Below are 16,423 nucleotides of genomic sequence, written 5' to 3'. Positions count from 1 at the left end.
AGGGCTACACCAAGGGTCAGCTTTGAGCCCTTATCTTTTTGATTTGGTGATGGATGAGGTCACAAGGGATATACAAGGAGACATCCCATGATGTATGCTCTTTGCGGATGATGTGGTGCTAGTCGATGATAGTCGAACGGGGGTTAATAGAAAGTTAGAGTTGTGGAGGCGAACTCTCGAATCGAAAGGTTTTAGGCTTAGTAGAACTAAAACTGAATATATGAGGTGCAGTTTCAGTTCTACTAGGCATGAGGAGGGAGAGGTTAGCCTTGATGGGCAGGTGGTATCGGAGAGAGACACTTTTCGATATTTGGGGTCCATGTTGCAGAAGGATGGCGATATCGATGAAGATGTGGGCCACCGAATCAAGGCTGGTTGGATGAAGTGGCGCCAAGCTTCTAGCGTACTCTGTGACAAGAGAGTGCCACAAAAGCTAAAAGGCAGGTTTTATAGGACAGCTATCCGACTTGCGATGTTGTATGGCGCTGAGTGTTGGCCAACGAAGAGACGACATATCCAACAGTTAAGTGTAGCAGAGATGCGCATGTTGAGATGGATATGTGGCCACACAAGAAAGGATCGGGTACGGAATGACGATATACGAGAGAGAGTTGGGGTAGCACCGATTGAAGAGAAGCTGGTCCAACATCGTCTCAGATGGTTTGGACATATCCAACGGAGGCCTCCGGAAGCGCCAGTGCATAGCGGACGGATAAAGCGTGATGAGAATGTTAAGAGGGGTCGTGGTAGACCAAACTTGACATGGGAGGAGTCCGTTAAGAGAGACCTGAAGGTTTGGAATATCGACAAAGAGTTAGCCATGGATAGGGGTGCGTGGAAGTTAGCTATCCACGTTCCGGAACCATGACTTGGCTTCGAGATCTTATGGGTTTCAACTCTAGCCTACCCCAACTTGTTTGGGACTGAAAGGCTTGGTTGTTGTTGGTTGTTGTTGTACATCATTGGCGGCTATGATTGCAGGTATCCCGCGCCTTGCAGAAGTTCAGGGCGACGCACAAGAAGGGCTTCCATATGGTCCATTGTTGGGAGCTGCTCAAAGACAACAGCAAGTGGATGATAAGCTTTGCGGCCTACAACGAAGCTGTGAGGAATGGGACAGCGATCAACCTCGTCGGCGAAGACGACGATCAAGGTCGTCCAGTCCCTTCCACCTCATCCACGAGGCCACAAGGCTACCAAGGCCGATCTCGTCCGGAAGGCGCAGGCCATTGCTTTCACGCAGAGCATGGAGAAGATAATGGCCGACAACCGTGCCGCCATGGCTGCTAGGGACGAGAAGAGGCGTCTGGAAAAAGAGGCCGCAGCTGCCATCTACCAGAACCTCGCCAAGGAGGTCCTCGATGTCCAAAGGCTGGACATCGAGGCCAAAAAGGCAGACTCCGAGGCCAAATTGCGTGCAGAAGACACAAGGATCATGCTTGCCGACTTGAGCGGCGTCGACGACGACACCAGGGCATGGTTCATGAAGAGGCGCGCCGAAATCCACGCGCGAGACGCCTGATCGCCGGCGCCATGCGCCCAGCACCTTGGCCTCCTTTTGGAATACATGTTGTATTGGGACGGGAAAAGATGACAGATGAGACAAACACTTATTTCATTCCCCACCCTTGTACTCCCTCCATCCCATGGAACATGACTGAGACTTGTGAAAATTTGGATGTATCTAGCCACTATTTAGTGTCTAGATGAATCTGAATTTAAATCTCCGACATGTTTCATGACACGGAGGAAGTACTTACCATGCATGCATCATTGTGCTAACATATGCATTGCCTACAATTTGTTTTAATTGTTGTTTTCTCATATAGTAAAGCCACATTTGCAAAAATGCATGAATATGCCGATAATTCGAAATTGCAACTGGAAATATATCATGCAAACACCAAATTTTATTATCAGTTTGTGTATCTACCCAATATGCGCACTCACTGTCAAACTTGAAGTGGCCGGTTAGTTGCAGACTATGTTTCCAAATAACATGGACATAGTCAGGCAACACATATAGTTCAAACTAAATAGTCAAAGAGGATTTGTGAAACGTATATTACGTGCATCGCTTCCTTCCCTGACATGAAGTGTAGGTCTGTTCGTATTGTAGTCATTCATTATTGATTAAAGCATAACTGAAAAAAAAAAGCATTTAAGTAGCTAAGTTGATCAAAGGCGTACAAGTAATACAATGTCATGACAACTGAACTCAACTGAAGCAGGCAACATTGCATACCTACTGTATTAAACCAGAAGAATCAAGGGATTCAACCAAGTCCCTAAACCTTAAAACAACTGGATTTTGACCTCCAACAGGAGGAAGAACGGACACCGCAGGGGCAGGAACATTACCTTGCCGGACGCAAAGACGACATGATCCCTCATGGTCTCAGACGAGATGGGAAGAGGAGCTGCTCAGGAACCAAGGCCTCCATCGTCCCCATCCGCTCCTCCAGCTGTGACGGACGCCACCAGCCGGTGCTGCTGCCTCCTCTGCCGACCTCTCACCTCAGAGCCGACATCAGTCCGTGGAATGCCCAAGGCAGGCGGAGCGGGCGGGGCAGCGAAGACCCGGAAGGAGGAGGAAGTGGGTCAGTGCCATCTGAGGCGGGCGTGGCAGCTTCGGAGGGGGCTCCGATGGGGGCTGAGTCAAGGGTGAACTCGCCGCGGTGACCCTTAAAGGCGCCGGCGCTTGAAGAAGGGAAGCTTCCTGCCCCCGGATCGCCTCTCCATGATCGCGGCGGCGGACGGTTCACTCGTCGCCGACGATTCGAAGGAATCGATTCAGTCTCGACTGCTTGTGAGAGAGAGGATCAAACTGGGGAAAGAGCTAGACAGGTGGGACCATGAAATTAAAATGACCTATGTACCCTTTTTAAAAATAAAATAAATTAGTACTTTTCAGTACTTATTTTCTAGTACTTTTCAGTACTACTATCTTTTCCACCGTTAGATTAACTAGCTTGGACGGTTCCTAAAATATTCAACCATGATAAAACTTGTAATACTTAAAACGTTTACCTTTTGCTAAACAAATTATCCGTACTTGAAAGTGGTCAGGCTCCAATGGAGACTGGGAATGTGTACGATATTTTCTGGTACAGTTAGAAAACGGATACCTTCGCAAAGGTCACCAGCAGGCAAGAGAACAACTAGAGGCACACTTCGTGAGCACTGAGCGGTTCGGGGTTTTCCCCCACTGTTTCGTTCTAAAAAATATCCAGTTCTTTTGCAATATCACTGCTCTACTCTGGTCCCTAACAGTTTACAAGCTTATAGCTTAATTCATCCATAATTTGAGGGCCCTATCTTTGCCACCAGAGACGACTTTCTCACCATCAGGGCTCCAATCCACAGCGTAAACCTCGTCCGCATGCCCCGGCAAATCATGTTTCAGCTTGCGCGCACGAATGTCCCAAACCTGAAGGAACAAAACACAAAGTGAATCAGTTTTCCAGTTCCTCACAGATCAGCATGTTTATCTTATCTCTAAATATAACCAATGCCATGCCAACAAAAACCTGAAAAAAAAAATCAAAATGGTACGAAAACATGAATGCAATTCAAGTTTATACATCGAAAGATTAAAAGTGCATGCAGGCTCTTTCTTATGCCAGAGTAAAGTGGACACATACATACCTTCAGGGTGGAGTCCTTGCTTCCACTCAATAGAAGCCTACTGTCGGCGGACCAGCTAAAGAGAGAGATTATAACCATGCATGATGTTAGGCATCAAGTGTGGAATCTATGCGAAACTGGATGTAGAGAAAAGGCTGCTGACCTGATCTGGTACACATCCGCGACGTGCCCTCTGAAAGCCGAGACAAATTTGCCAGTAATACCATTCCACAGCTTTACGGATTTGTCAAAGGAAGCACTCGCCAGCCACTGCCCGTCAGGGGAGAAGTAGACATGGTTTACCACCTGTGACAGAGCAAAAAAGACAACAAAAACATTTGTGTGGGTATCTTTAACTAAATATAAGTTACCATGACTTGCTTCCTTGAGAGAGCAAATAAGATGAGATGCTATACCTTCTGATGACCAGTCATGCGAGCTTTCGGCTGTTTACTAATTGTTGGCTCCCAAAGAAACATAGTAAAATCATCAGAACCAGAGACGAGCCTCTCTGGAGCATTACCCCTCATCTTCTCATATCTTGCAAGAGCTGCCTAAATATGAAAAATTATAAAGAGTTATTTCCAAAGTTTACCGTAAGAATTATATGTCATTACATTAGAAAAAACTAAATAGTCGTTTTGGCAAGAAATAAATTGGAATATTAAAATATTAGCACCAAATTTGCGTCACGTTGAACATACCTCTTTCATTTCCTCTGGAGTTGAATATGTCTTTCCGGTATGGTCAAATGCCCCAGTGCGGAGCACATACTCTGTGCTCAAGGCAAGCGAATTTACCCAGTGCCCATGACCCTGAATATGTAAATGAAAATTATGTAAAAAATGAATTAGAAAATAAAATATGGGATGGTTTCACTGTATAACACGGATTTGGTAATGTGATAACAAATCACAAAACATGAAGTCAAACGCACGCTAAAATCACAATAATTTCAGTTGAAAACATTCAAAAAAAAACTCGATCCACCCACGACAAAACAGAGCTCTCAACTCAAAACCTGAAGATTCTTGACTTGGTACTTGCCAGTATGTTGGTCATAATGTACATAGTCAACCTTAAAATGCAAATAAAAGCAGAGTTGAGAAGTCACGTAAGCTTTTAGGGTTAATTTGATATGTGACATCGCTAACTTTGCTTATTCGAGAATTGCACTGCAAAAACTAACTGAAGGAAAATGTTGCTGCCAACACTTGGATTCAATGAATACCATTATGCCAGTGGCATATATCTAATCAAACCCCTTTTTGCGGTGGCATTTTTCGTAAGTCGTTTTCTGCAGTGAAATTTTTCGATTGAGCAAAGTTGGTAATGGCATATACCAAATTAACCCAAGCTTTTATAGTCAGTGCATAAAAGGACAAGTGAAATAACCAGGGTTGGTCCACATGTAGTTGAGGTGCATACTGGTACTGTAAACACGAGCTTTTCTGTTGATGACCAGCATGGCTAGACTGTTATTTTAGTGTGCTATGGTCAGTCCCCTGAAGTGCACTCCGCCCAGGAAACTAGGCAGTTTGGCAGGATCAATCTAGTAGATAATTGAGTTGATACCCTATGCTTTAAGATGGCAGTCAATGGGACCCTAACACCCAGTGATGTCCTAAACTTTTGCTGATATAAATGTGTTTTAACAGGGGTGAACATGGACATTATAACCTGACACCCTACTGAACATTAATTTCATATACTTGCTACCTCCATTCCAATGAATAAGGCTTATATTATTTTTGAAAATTCAAACAATGTAAAATTTGACCAAGTTTTTACAAAAAATTATCAACATGCAAAATAAAAAAATCAATATCATTAGATACATCGTGAAATATATTTTCACATGATATATATAAAATATCATATTTGTTGATAGATTTTTCAAAAACTTTAGTCAAACTTTACTTGGCTTGACTTTAAAAAAAATGATAAGCCTTATTTTATTCATTGGAATGGAGGGAGTATATGCTTAACTAAACACATATTTTGCAAACGACAAATCATTTTTACACGATGTTGGGTCAGAGCCTGGTTAAACAAATTCATCCACAATTACCAGTATAAGGAAACACATTATCTGGATTTTCATCTAGTAAACAATATTTCAAGCAAAAGGCTGATGAAATGGGTATAAAACGCTGTTGAACTCCTTGACAAATATTGCTATGTATTTTAAATTGAAGTTTCAAATATATAGGAAATATAGAAACATCATTAGAAATATATTAGAATATGATTTGGTTATTTAGATAACAGAAGTAAGCAATAAAGGGAATTTCTGACAAAAACTCAATACTGTTATTCGTGTAGCAAATCAACAAAAAAAGGTGGATTGGTACTGATTAGTCCGAGAATTGACACTGTTGATGGCCCTTAATATAGTTACACAAGTTGGAGAAATTATACTTCGAAAACAACAATATGACATGACCTGAAAAATATACTTTGAATTGTTGTTAACATTACCTGCAGTGTTTTGACCAACTTGCCCTGAGTAGTTTCCCAGACTTTGATTAAACAATCTTCAGAACTGCAGTAGAAATTAAAAAAAAAAATCAGAATTGTATATGTTAACTATAACCAAAAGTGGAGAAACTAATAAAGATTTGCGACGACGCTAGAAACATTTATGGTCAAGGACGTAACTAATTCAGAATCTGATGGCTTTAGCCATCTAGTGTGTCGGGTGTGTCGTCAATCGCTTCGCAAAGAGTTACAGCAATAAGGATTTAAGAATGAATGTTGAATGCATATAAGAAGGAAGTTTAGGAACCAACAAAAGCAATCTGATACCAAGCTAGATCAAGGCCTAACCGCAACAACATATATGCTTACAACGACTACTAGTCTACTACAACATGGTACACCAAGTCAATACCAGTAAATCTAAGGAACTGTCTGACTGCTCGAGTATTATTTATACAGCTAAGCCTACACCTCATCTTGGTGTGGCCTTTATGCATTAGTTCACAAGTTTCCTTTTTGAGGAAGAAAAAAAGGACTAACTAGAAATAATCTTACCCTGTATATATCAAACCGTCACCACCCCACTTGACACAGGTCACAGCATTGGTGTGGCCTGTAAGGGAAATGACACACTTCCTCGTGGTAACGTCCCAAATACGTGCATCGCCATCTTTACTTGCACTAACGAAACGGCGGGAAGGAGATTGCAAATGAACTGGCTCCCAAGATACAGCAGTAATCCACTTTCTGTGTCCCTATTATGAAAGGCAACAATGAATGAATGACTAAAGGTAGCAAGACTGAAACATCTGCAAGATCTAAATTTGATCTGAATATCTTCTTTCTAGCAATCTGCATACAGGGATTCAATATACTACGAAACATACAAATTTGTAGTCCTTGTCAACTAGCAACCATTTCTGTAATGGTTTGTTTAAATTTCTCAATTTACAATTGGCGTAAAATGCAGTGTGAAATGATGTGATAGCAAATGGATAGATGAGATAAAAATGTTATTATATTTTGCAGTAGATTCTAGATGTCAACGAATAAGAATGTGCAATCTTACCGTTAGAGATGTGCCCAATTGATTGCCTGTTTTCGGGTCCCATAATATAAGTTCTCCTGACTTGCTTCCACTAACAAGATGTTTCCCATCAGGTGACCATGCAATGCAGAGAACCCAGTTTTTGTGGCCTACAGAATACAGGGTTAATTCATAACTTTCAACGAACTGAATAGATCACCCAAAAGTCAAAAGTATACTATTAGAAGAGGTTCATTCCAACCGGTAATTTACAGGTTTGCTTTGATAAACAAAATTAGATTGACCTACATGGTTGTGAAGAAACCTATGTAAGGTTGGCTACCTAGTCACCAACCTCATTTCCCAAGCAATTTCTAAGATATCTCTAATGAAGCCATAAGAAGTAGCAAACTTTGATACACACGCAGTTAGCATGGAGAATGATAAACATGTTAAGACTACAAAAAAAGGTATTTCGGAAGGACCACAATTTAAGCTATCAGCAGCATGACTACAAATTACCAAATAATCAGATTCACCTTTGCATGTGAACATTGGGGTCTGTGTGTTGAGGTCCCAGAACCGAACGGTGGTGTCACCTGAACCACTCGCCAGACATCTTCCGTCAGGGCTGAATGAAACTGCTAGTACAGCCTCTGTGTGGCCTGCAGATGGTAAGATTGCGTACAGATCATTCCATGGCAGAGTCGATATAATTGGGAGTAGGATATGCTTTCCAATGCCGGGTTATTGACTTATCATGTACTATGAGTTAATCAGGCTATACATTCACTAATGTCATACTAGTGTTATTCACCTTCCGAGTATGCTACCAGATGTTCTCTAGTCCATCATTAGTAACTAAACAACGTGCGGCTGAACGATTATACCCTTAGTTCTTCGGGTAAACATACAAGACACATTTACAACTTTGCTAGCAATAGAAAAAACGGTGCTACCCTGAGCTCCTTAAATCAAATTTGACCATCAGGTTATACATATCATCTTGATGGAAAAGTACCTACACCACACACCCAATGGTCGTACAGAATATTGAATGGTGAAGCCAGCCATACATCACAGCACTAATATCGTTTCATTCTAACCCCGTCCAAATAAGCAAATGAAAGTAAACATAGAGCTTCACTTTTATGCTTGTCATGTTAGACGTGAACCAACGTACGGATTCACCAAAAGTGCTTAAGTCTTCCTCACCGGAAAAGAAGGGTGATGATGCAAAGATGGAATTACCAGCGATTGTAGCGGAGCACCGGTTGACCGGCCTAATCCGGAAAACTGCCTGCGGTTGGTACACTATGCGCAGAGCGACCTCGATGTTTGCTTCATTCAACAAAAGAAAGCACAGGCAGGGTACACATGAGATTCCACGACATCACTATCCAAACCAGATTTAGCTCAGGGTGCAGTTGAGCAGAGCTGCTCACCGTTTTTCTGCTGCATGTAGGCGCCGAGCTGCACGGCGAGCTCCTCGTCCGCGATGTAGAAGGCGTACGGCAGCTTGTCCTCCTGAACCAAAGCAGCAGAGCATGATTGGTGGGTTTCAGGAGGCGATTAGGGTAGGGGGCGGCGGACGATGTTAACTCACGTTGCGGAGGAGCTGGTTGACGATGTCCTGGAGCTGCGGCGGGCCGACGTTCTGCGGCAGGTAGAGCGCCGCCCCGAGGTTCTCCCCCTCCGCGCTGACAAGCTGGCACATGACGCTGCTGGTCGCCTCGCCGGAAGGCGGCGGAGCCCGGTTGTGGTCCATCTGTGCGTAGTCGCGTGGAGGCGGAGGCGGCGGCTGTGGCAGCTGTGGAGGAAGACGAGACGAGAGGGCTGCGGGGTGTGCTCTGGTCGTGTTTTGCTAGGAAGGGAGGGCTATACCGTCCTGGCCCAAGAAGAGGCCCAATAACGAGAGGTTTCGACGAGCCCACTAATTGCGAACAACATAAACTTAGTTTCTATTTTTTTTAAAAAAAAACATAAACTTAGTTTCATAGGAAAAAAACAAGACGAACTCTGGTCCCAAAAAAAAGGAAAAGAAAGGGAGCAAGTATAAATTAACAAAAATAAACTAGTTGCGACATGCTACATTGATGCGATGTTGCGTGTGGATGTGAACCTCGTGACTCGTGAGCAACATACTCCCTCCAACCCAAGGCTTAAGGCGTAAAAAATTTGGCACGTCGATTAAGGAGAATCCAGCGAGAGAAATCTTTCCAAACAAGCCCCTATTAAATTGTCAGATTTGTTCCTTAATTTCCCCTCTAACTGTGAGCTGATTCCTAATTTTTCTCTGCATGCAAACGCAAGTCTCCTCTTTCTCACCTCCCAATTTCACATTAACTACCCACTTTCACTGCATGCACATGCATGGCCAATAAACAGCCGCCCACTAAATGCTCCTCTCCGGATTACCTGCTCAGCTTCCCGCATGCAACATGGCAGGCCAATGACAGGAGCCCAAATTACTCCTCCCCTCCCGATAATTAAGTGCTTTTAAACGGATTTCAGGGGTAGTATTGGCAGAAAACGTGCAAACCACATCGTGCGCCTTATGCTGTGAGGAAAATTTGAAAAAAATTATACGCCCTAAGCCTTGGGTCGGAGGGAGTAGCTCCTTGTGGGAACTGGTCATAGACTAGGATGGTAGCTGTCCCCGGTTGTCCAGGCATGCTCCCGCGAGGTCGTGTGTTCGAGCCCTAGCTCCGTGATTTAGCACCCAGAGCTCATCCTGCCTTAATAATATATAAAACGGTAAGGGCTTCTCCCATCTGACTTGTTGGCATCCAATTGACCAAAATCACGGTGACTTAGCTGCTTCATTTACCATCTTTTGTTTCACCTTTCCCTTAATTTACATTGTGAAGAGCGCATTCCCCCCTTCTCCTTCTCTCTCATCTCTACAGTAAATGAGAGCTCTCCTCAGAGGGCCGGGCCGACCCGAGGCCAATCTTACCGGCGCCGCCGGTCGAGATGGGCGGAGGGAGGGCGCCGGAGTAGTTAGGGTAGTTAGATGTAGTGGCTATATGCCGGTAGGGGCCCTGGTGCCCGGTAGTTTGAGCGGAGGAGGAGATCTGGCCGCCTGGATCTCGTCCGATCTAGGGTTCTTTCTTCTCAATCTTCTTCTCCGGCGGTCGGAGGGGAGAGTGGAGAGGAGGACTGACGCTCGGTCCAATAAAGGAGTGGCGGTGAACCATCTTCTGCAGAGCGACTGCGGCGGGAGGCGCTTTTCCCTGGCCGGCCTTGGAGGCGAGGGGGGAAAAGCGCGTCTGCTGGCAACCAATGGCGTGAACGAGCTCTTGGCCGGCCGTGGAGGCGAGGACGAGCCCAGCCGCGCCATTTCTTCATCGAATGTTGGTGGGTGGTCTTATCTGTGCCGCTTCTGGTGCAGTAGCAGAGCACTGATGCTGCTCCTCTTGGTCGGCCATGGAGGCGAGAGAGAGGACAGCAATGTTGCTGCTATGCACTGGAGACAGTGTCGTACCTACATCAACCTTGGAGCTGTGTGTGCTTCATCTTCACCGTCGTTCATACGGCGGTTAGCCTGGGAAGCTCTCCAACAGGGGACTCATGCCGGCGTCTTCGCCCTGCCCCTGCATCTTATGGCCGAAAGGCGGCCCTTCTCCATAGGTTCTCTTCCTCCACAGGGAGGCTATCTAGCTCGTCGTTGACAACCCCTGCTCCCGATGCCCCAAGTGGCTTGCTCCCCGGCGGCGTTGGAAGCTGTCGATGGCGGTGTCCTTTCTCCGGCGCAGATCAAGGACCTGATCGCTTTTTTGCTTTCTTACCTAGGGTCCTGCTTGCAAAGTATGAGGGCTTCTCTGTTATTTCGTGTTTTTCAGAGACCCTTTATGTAATCTGGTTTGTAACCGCGTGGTTTTAATACGCTCCCGTCCTTCGGGCCTTTATTGTTCAAAAAAAAATTTACATTGTTAGTCTTGCAGCTTAAGCTCTTGTGTTTAATTTTTAGATTCACATGAAGACATTTTCCCGGTTCCATTTCATAAGAAAACAAAATCATAATGTCATGGATCCAAATTTTAAAATAATAGGAAAACTTTAACTTTTTCTCCTCGGATGTAACACCGATTAAACTCTGTCATTACAACCATCCTTTGTCAGAGAAACTAGTGATGGAGCTGTTGGTTGCCTATACAGGCAAAGTGTTGTGAGATTGCTGCAGAACAAAAGAATGTCAGGACGTTTTTGAAGCGGAAACCTAGGCGTGCTTAGTGTGCTTGAAATGTGTGCACAACAGATGTAATTACTCGGCCATTCTCGAGTCTGACAACATCCGAGTGGTGAATGCAATTAGGAAAAAGGACCAAGGGTTCTCCAGGTTGTGGAGTATTTTTGAGGAGATAAACTTCTACGCTACTAAATGTAGAAATTTCGAGGTGAGAAAGATAGGAAGAGAGAGTAACGGGGCAGCACATACCTTATCTAGCCTAGCTAGGTCTTACGACAAAAACAATCTCTGGTTGGGGTCTGTCTCGCTAGAAATTGAGAATGCTGTTGTTGTAAACTTTGTTGATGATGATGAATAAAATCTCTCTGTTCCCTCAAAAAAAAACACCAACAAAAGCTTTGCCAAGTCTCTCTTCCAAAAACTTTGGAGTAGAGATTACAAGCCACACCAAGACAGGTTGAAAGCACGAAAGGCATCACGGGACGACATGGATCGACCCATCCTTTTCAGGGTTCTCAGTGAAGCATATCATGTATTACATTTCTTACGGATGAAACTCATATTCGAGATTTTGAGACATACTTTCTCTTTACAAATCAGTTTGGTACTACAACGGATATGACAAGCCCTATTAGTTAGAAGAGATTTTAGTTTGTGTTTCTTAGACTGTTTGTTTGGCACTATAATGAAGTATCATCACCACCTCAAGCTCCCCCTCGACTTCCCCATTGAAGACACGGTCTGCCTCCAGCTTATCGTCACCATTGACTCATATGTCCTCCTCACTAGACGACAATGTGACTTGAATGATGTCAAATCAGATATTCGAGGTTACAATGGCATATACCTCACATCTGTGAATTTGTTGGACTCCCCAACACTCTCCACATATGGTGTTATCAATTTTCATCGTCTGATATCACCCATCCAGATGTACGAGACTTGCACTGACAACAACATTGACACAAACGTCATCCTCGCTAGACGAAAATTTTGCAATGTCAGACAAGATATTCAAGGCGACAACAGCAAATACCTCACATCAGTAAATTTGTTGGAAACCCATCCAGATGTAAGAGACTTGCACTGATGCCCACCCGGGCTCGAATCCTAGGATTGACGGGTGCTCGCGGAGCTTTCTTCTATAAAGCTATGCTAGCCAGGGCTTGTACTGGCTGGTCGCATTTTTTTTTTTTTTAAGAGACTTGCACTGACAACTAAAGTGTGGTTGGATTGTCCCTGTGAAGGATGCCGACTTTGACTCAAACCAGTCATAGGATTTTGTCCCTGTGAATGGCACCGAGTCGTAACGGACGGCAACAACATTGCACTCCAAAACATCACCAATGGGAAATTCTGGAACAGTAACCCTTTCAGGTAACACGCCCAACACGCCCAACCTCAATGGCAGTCAATGCGAACACAGAAGTGGCATCATTCGAAGAACCAGTTCATTCTCGAGATATCTATGATATGCAGTATACCACATTAGTGCAGCTAAGATTAGCTGCAACAAAAATGTTTGCAGGACGGGGGTAAATTCGACCAACATTATACAAGGTATATATTACAAAACATATACCATTGGAAAGTTTAGATGTTCTACTTTCTAGTGATACAATTCATGTGTTATATAATTTATATTATGTTGGTCAATTTGGCAATCTAGGGATGCACGCGGCCCCATAAACCAGGACAGGTTGAGTACTTGCCACAAATATGACACATGAAACCAAGAAGACCACACAGATCACACAAAGGCAACAGCTTTAGGGCGCAGGCAAAACTTAGGTTCATGAATTAAAGCACATGTCATTCTTAGTACCCAGCACAAAATAGATAATGTCATGGAAGACAAGATTCAACTTCAGACAAGATAACATAGCACCACAGGCACTTGGAAGCTACATTCCTCAAAAACTAAAATAAGGTTTGATAAAACAGATAGATATCTGCTGATTATGCAACGATGTCGTCTGACAGGAAAGCTTGTCCAGGCTGGCGGTTGGAGAGGCGACCATGGCATCCCAGAAGCTGCAAGGAGAAAGAGATCACAAGTTTAGATGACACCACAGCCCTAATTGTCTTCAACATCAAATGACAGGTGCATATGCAGAAGCTACAGAACAACCAGGATAAAGTACCTTGGCGTTAACACCATCCGGCAAGATCCTGCCCTCACTCTTGAGCTTAAGGTAGTCATTGCGGTTGAACTTGGTGAAGCCCCTGAAAAGAGTTGAGTGAAATTAGAGGTATGGCACACAGAAATTATTGCAAGCTTATGATATCAGCAAAAGGAATACTCTTTGCTACTTACCACTTCCTGCTCTCAATGATCTTTTGGCGGCCAGGGAACTTGAACTTGGCACGACGGAGAGCCTCAGTAGCATGGACAGCATTGTTGGCCTTGCAGCGCACTGAAAGAAGGACCTGGCCAATAGCGACACGGGCACAGACACCCTGAGGCTTGCCGAAAGCACCCCTCATTCCGGTCTGGAGCCTATCAGCCCCAGCGCACGAAAGCATCTTGTTGATGCGCAGCACATGGAACGGGTGAACCCGGACCCTGAGGTGGAAGGCATCCTTTCCTGCATGCTTGGTCATGTACTTGTTGCAAGCAATACGGGCAGCCTCGAGAGCCTCACTGGAGACGTTCTCCTTCTCCCATGAGACAAGGTGGACACAGTGAGAGAACTCATCCACACCCTTCTTCTTCATGCCAACATCGTAGATCCTGATCTTGGGATCAGGGACACCACGGCAGTACCTTGACTTGGGGTATGGCTTGTTCTTGATCTGGCGATAGCACCTCGCAGGTCCTGACACAAGTAAAGGACCAAGAAGTTCGTTAGCAACAAGAACAAAATCAAAATGCAGTAAACCATTACAGCAGATGAAACTCAGTGTAGCACACATCCCATTGCGCTGAATACATGTCAGGTTTTATTTGCACAATAAATACGATACCATCAAGCATGGGTACTAGTAAACTGGAATTGGGTCACAAGTACACAGACGTAAATGAAATAGGAGATAAATAAAAATTGTCAGCACAATGCAAGAGGAGCAAAACAAGCCATCATGTCACAGCTGAACTTATTTGAGACATTGGAACTAGATATCACGATGGTGAAAAAAGAAACAACTAGATTCAGATTGCCATTATTTTGATCTAATCGTAATCTCCAGAAAAAATCCCAAAGACCTCAATGAAATCGCTTACAGAAAACTAAGAAGCATATTATAACCATTAAGGAATGCTCAACAATAGAAGTGCAAAACATGTTAAAGTATATCCTATGTTCTTGATGCCAGCAGACACAACAATAAGTTTGGTACCTCTGTTTGAGAATCTGCGAGGGGGGTTAGTTCACAACACTGACAGCTAGATAACATAAACTGTTAAAATAAGCATCATGCGAGCTAAGAAAGTGTAATTGGGTAGTACACAAGGTCTACAGCAACTAGCTACAGCAATCACAATATAACTCAATCGGTTTCAAAGAGAACGATAAACCGTTCATGTGAAGCCATACCACTAGACGCAGCCACGAAAGAATTAAAAAACATACAGATCTCCATTCTCTACTGATATATTTAGGAGCGCAGGAAACATTAACATCAGAGAAGCCAAATAGCGCATTCTTGCAGGCACTATTATGCAAGCAGGTAACTAAATGAAGAGAACGGGAAGCACCGACAGAAACTCGGATCTAACCAGATTCACAAGCAAGCTAAACCAGATCAACGGGCTAGAGAAGGAGAGATGGTGAATCATTTCTTACTTCTCCCCATGGCGCCGGCGGCAAGAGTCAGGCGGCGTCTGCGGCTGCGGCGGCGGCGGGAGGAGGAGGAGAAAGGCTCTGTGACTTAGGGTTTGGGCGGAAAATACATGGCAGCTTATATAGAGTAGGCGAACGGGGAGTGGTATTGGACCGTCAAGATGAGAACGGGCCGGATCAACCCTTCGGGCCAAGGCCCGACCCAAAAGAAATCGAGGCCATTGGGACACTCGGGGCCTTGCATAGGAATCAGTCTTTTTCCGCTAAAAAAAAGGAACCAGTCTTTTTTTTCTTATATACTTTTTTTTTTTGACAAACCAGCCAAGCTCTATTATTCATCAAAAACAGCAATTACAGAACTGTCACAGAATGAGGGGTGCCCAGCCATGTATGCCGGCCAACCCCAAGAGCTAAACTATGCTTGGCTAGGTTGTGTGCTTCAAAATTAGAAGCTCTACTTTCAAACACAAAATTACACTCCAGCACGTCGTGGCCGAACTCGTCCACATCGCCCTGAACTCGGAGATGAGCTAGAGACAGAGGCACGGGCGCAGGAGGAAGGCGTCGGTTGCGGCGAACACGCAGGTGGTGAGGAGGGGAAAATGAAGCCGCAATCGTGTACTAGATCATGTACGAGATCGTCGGCCCACAGCCCGAGCACCCCGCCATGACGGACTGCACACTAGCCCCTCCTCCCGCCAGAGCTCCTCGACGCATAACCAGCGCAGGCCGCCTAGCGCGCCTCCGTGGCTCAAACCATAGTCCACGTCAATGATACCGGCCACCAAAATAGCTCTAGTCGTGTGAAGGGGGTGAATTAGCTGGTATTAAATAGTTAGGGGGGTTAAGTGCCCTATTTTGAACTTAGAGGGTTCTTCGTCCCAAAGAAGATAGTTAGGGGGTTATTTGGACTTCTTTCCAAGACAAATGCGTCTGCTCAAATCGGGTTTGGGAAGCAGCTAGCGAACTCTCTGTTCGACATGCCTTCGCTGGCGGTTGCTTGAATTTAGAATGGCTTGTTATTTATGCATTGTTGACAAGTTTTTACATGATCAAATCCACAGTTGCGCGAAGATCCTGGTACAACTTATGTTATAGATACAATATCAGATGTTAACAAACAACCATATTATTCTATTAAACGCCTTCCATTTTTAGAAAAGTGCAACTCTCTAAACCGTGATTAATTTTTTTTGGGGTGACTGAGACTTAAGAAAACAACATTCAACTGAGATTTAGGAAAACCGGTAGATTATACCTAGATTAGACAGTTGTGAGGTGTCACCACTAAGCAATTAGCATATTGCAATGCAT

At 44.4% G+C, this 16,423-nt stretch overlaps 2 protein-coding genes across 2 annotated transcripts; both read right to left on the bottom strand.

Annotated features, from left to right (window-relative positions):
* Window positions 1–3,014: 3,014 nt before the first annotated feature.
* Window positions 3,015–8,980, bottom strand: LOC127344307 (notchless protein homolog). The gene is made up of 12 exons (XM_051370538.2): window positions 8,742–8,980; window positions 8,581–8,662; window positions 8,387–8,476; window positions 7,675–7,800; window positions 7,178–7,305; window positions 6,664–6,863; window positions 6,109–6,172; window positions 4,332–4,442; window positions 4,044–4,181; window positions 3,791–3,933; window positions 3,649–3,703; window positions 3,015–3,430 (listed from the first exon to the last, which is right to left on the bottom strand). Exons 1-12 carry the CDS (start codon window positions 8,901–8,903, stop codon window positions 3,290–3,292), a joined length of 1,440 nt encoding a protein of 479 aa, XP_051226498.1. The 5' UTR covers window positions 8,904–8,980; the 3' UTR covers window positions 3,015–3,289.
* A 4,115-nt stretch (window positions 8,981–13,095) lies between these two features.
* Window positions 13,096–15,260, bottom strand: LOC127344309 (large ribosomal subunit protein uL16y). Its single transcript, XM_051370540.1, has 4 exons — window positions 15,113–15,260; window positions 13,645–14,146; window positions 13,472–13,553; window positions 13,096–13,361 (listed from the first exon to the last, which is right to left on the bottom strand). The coding sequence occupies exons 1-4, from the start codon at window positions 15,120–15,122 to the stop codon at window positions 13,287–13,289; spliced, it is 669 nt and encodes a 222-aa protein (XP_051226500.1). The 5' UTR covers window positions 15,123–15,260; the 3' UTR covers window positions 13,096–13,286.
* Window positions 15,261–16,423: the final 1,163 nt, after the last annotated feature.

This window comes from Lolium perenne, chromosome 3 (genome assembly GCF_019359855.2).
Source record: "Lolium perenne isolate Kyuss_39 chromosome 3, Kyuss_2.0, whole genome shotgun sequence".
NCBI classification, from domain to species: Eukaryota; Viridiplantae; Streptophyta; class Magnoliopsida; order Poales; family Poaceae; genus Lolium; species Lolium perenne.
Note: the sequence above shows the minus strand (reverse complement) of the source record. Positions and strands in the feature narration are given on the sequence as shown.

Excerpts from the sequence above, each read along its gene's own strand:
- LOC127344307 (XM_051370538.2), bottom strand. The coding sequence starts at position 8,903 with ATGGACCACAACCGGGCTCCGCCGCCTTCCGGCGAGGCGACCAGCAGC. Across the intron at positions 8,663-8,741 it reads TCAACCAGCTCCTCCGCAAC|GAGGACAAGCTGCCGTACGC; the intron begins GTGAGTTAACAT and ends GCTTTGGTTCAG. Across the intron at positions 4,182-4,331 it reads CTCCAGAGGAAATGAAAGAG|GCAGCTCTTGCAAGATATGA; the intron begins GTATGTTCAACG and ends TTTCATATTTAG.
- LOC127344309 (XM_051370540.1), bottom strand. Across the intron at positions 13,554-13,644 it reads ATCATTGAGAGCAGGAAGTG|GGGCTTCACCAAGTTCAACC; the intron begins GTAAGTAGCAAA and ends AACTCTTTTCAG. Across the intron at positions 13,362-13,471 it reads CGGATGGTGTTAACGCCAAG|CTTCTGGGATGCCATGGTCG; the intron begins GTACTTTATCCT and ends TTCTCCTTGCAG.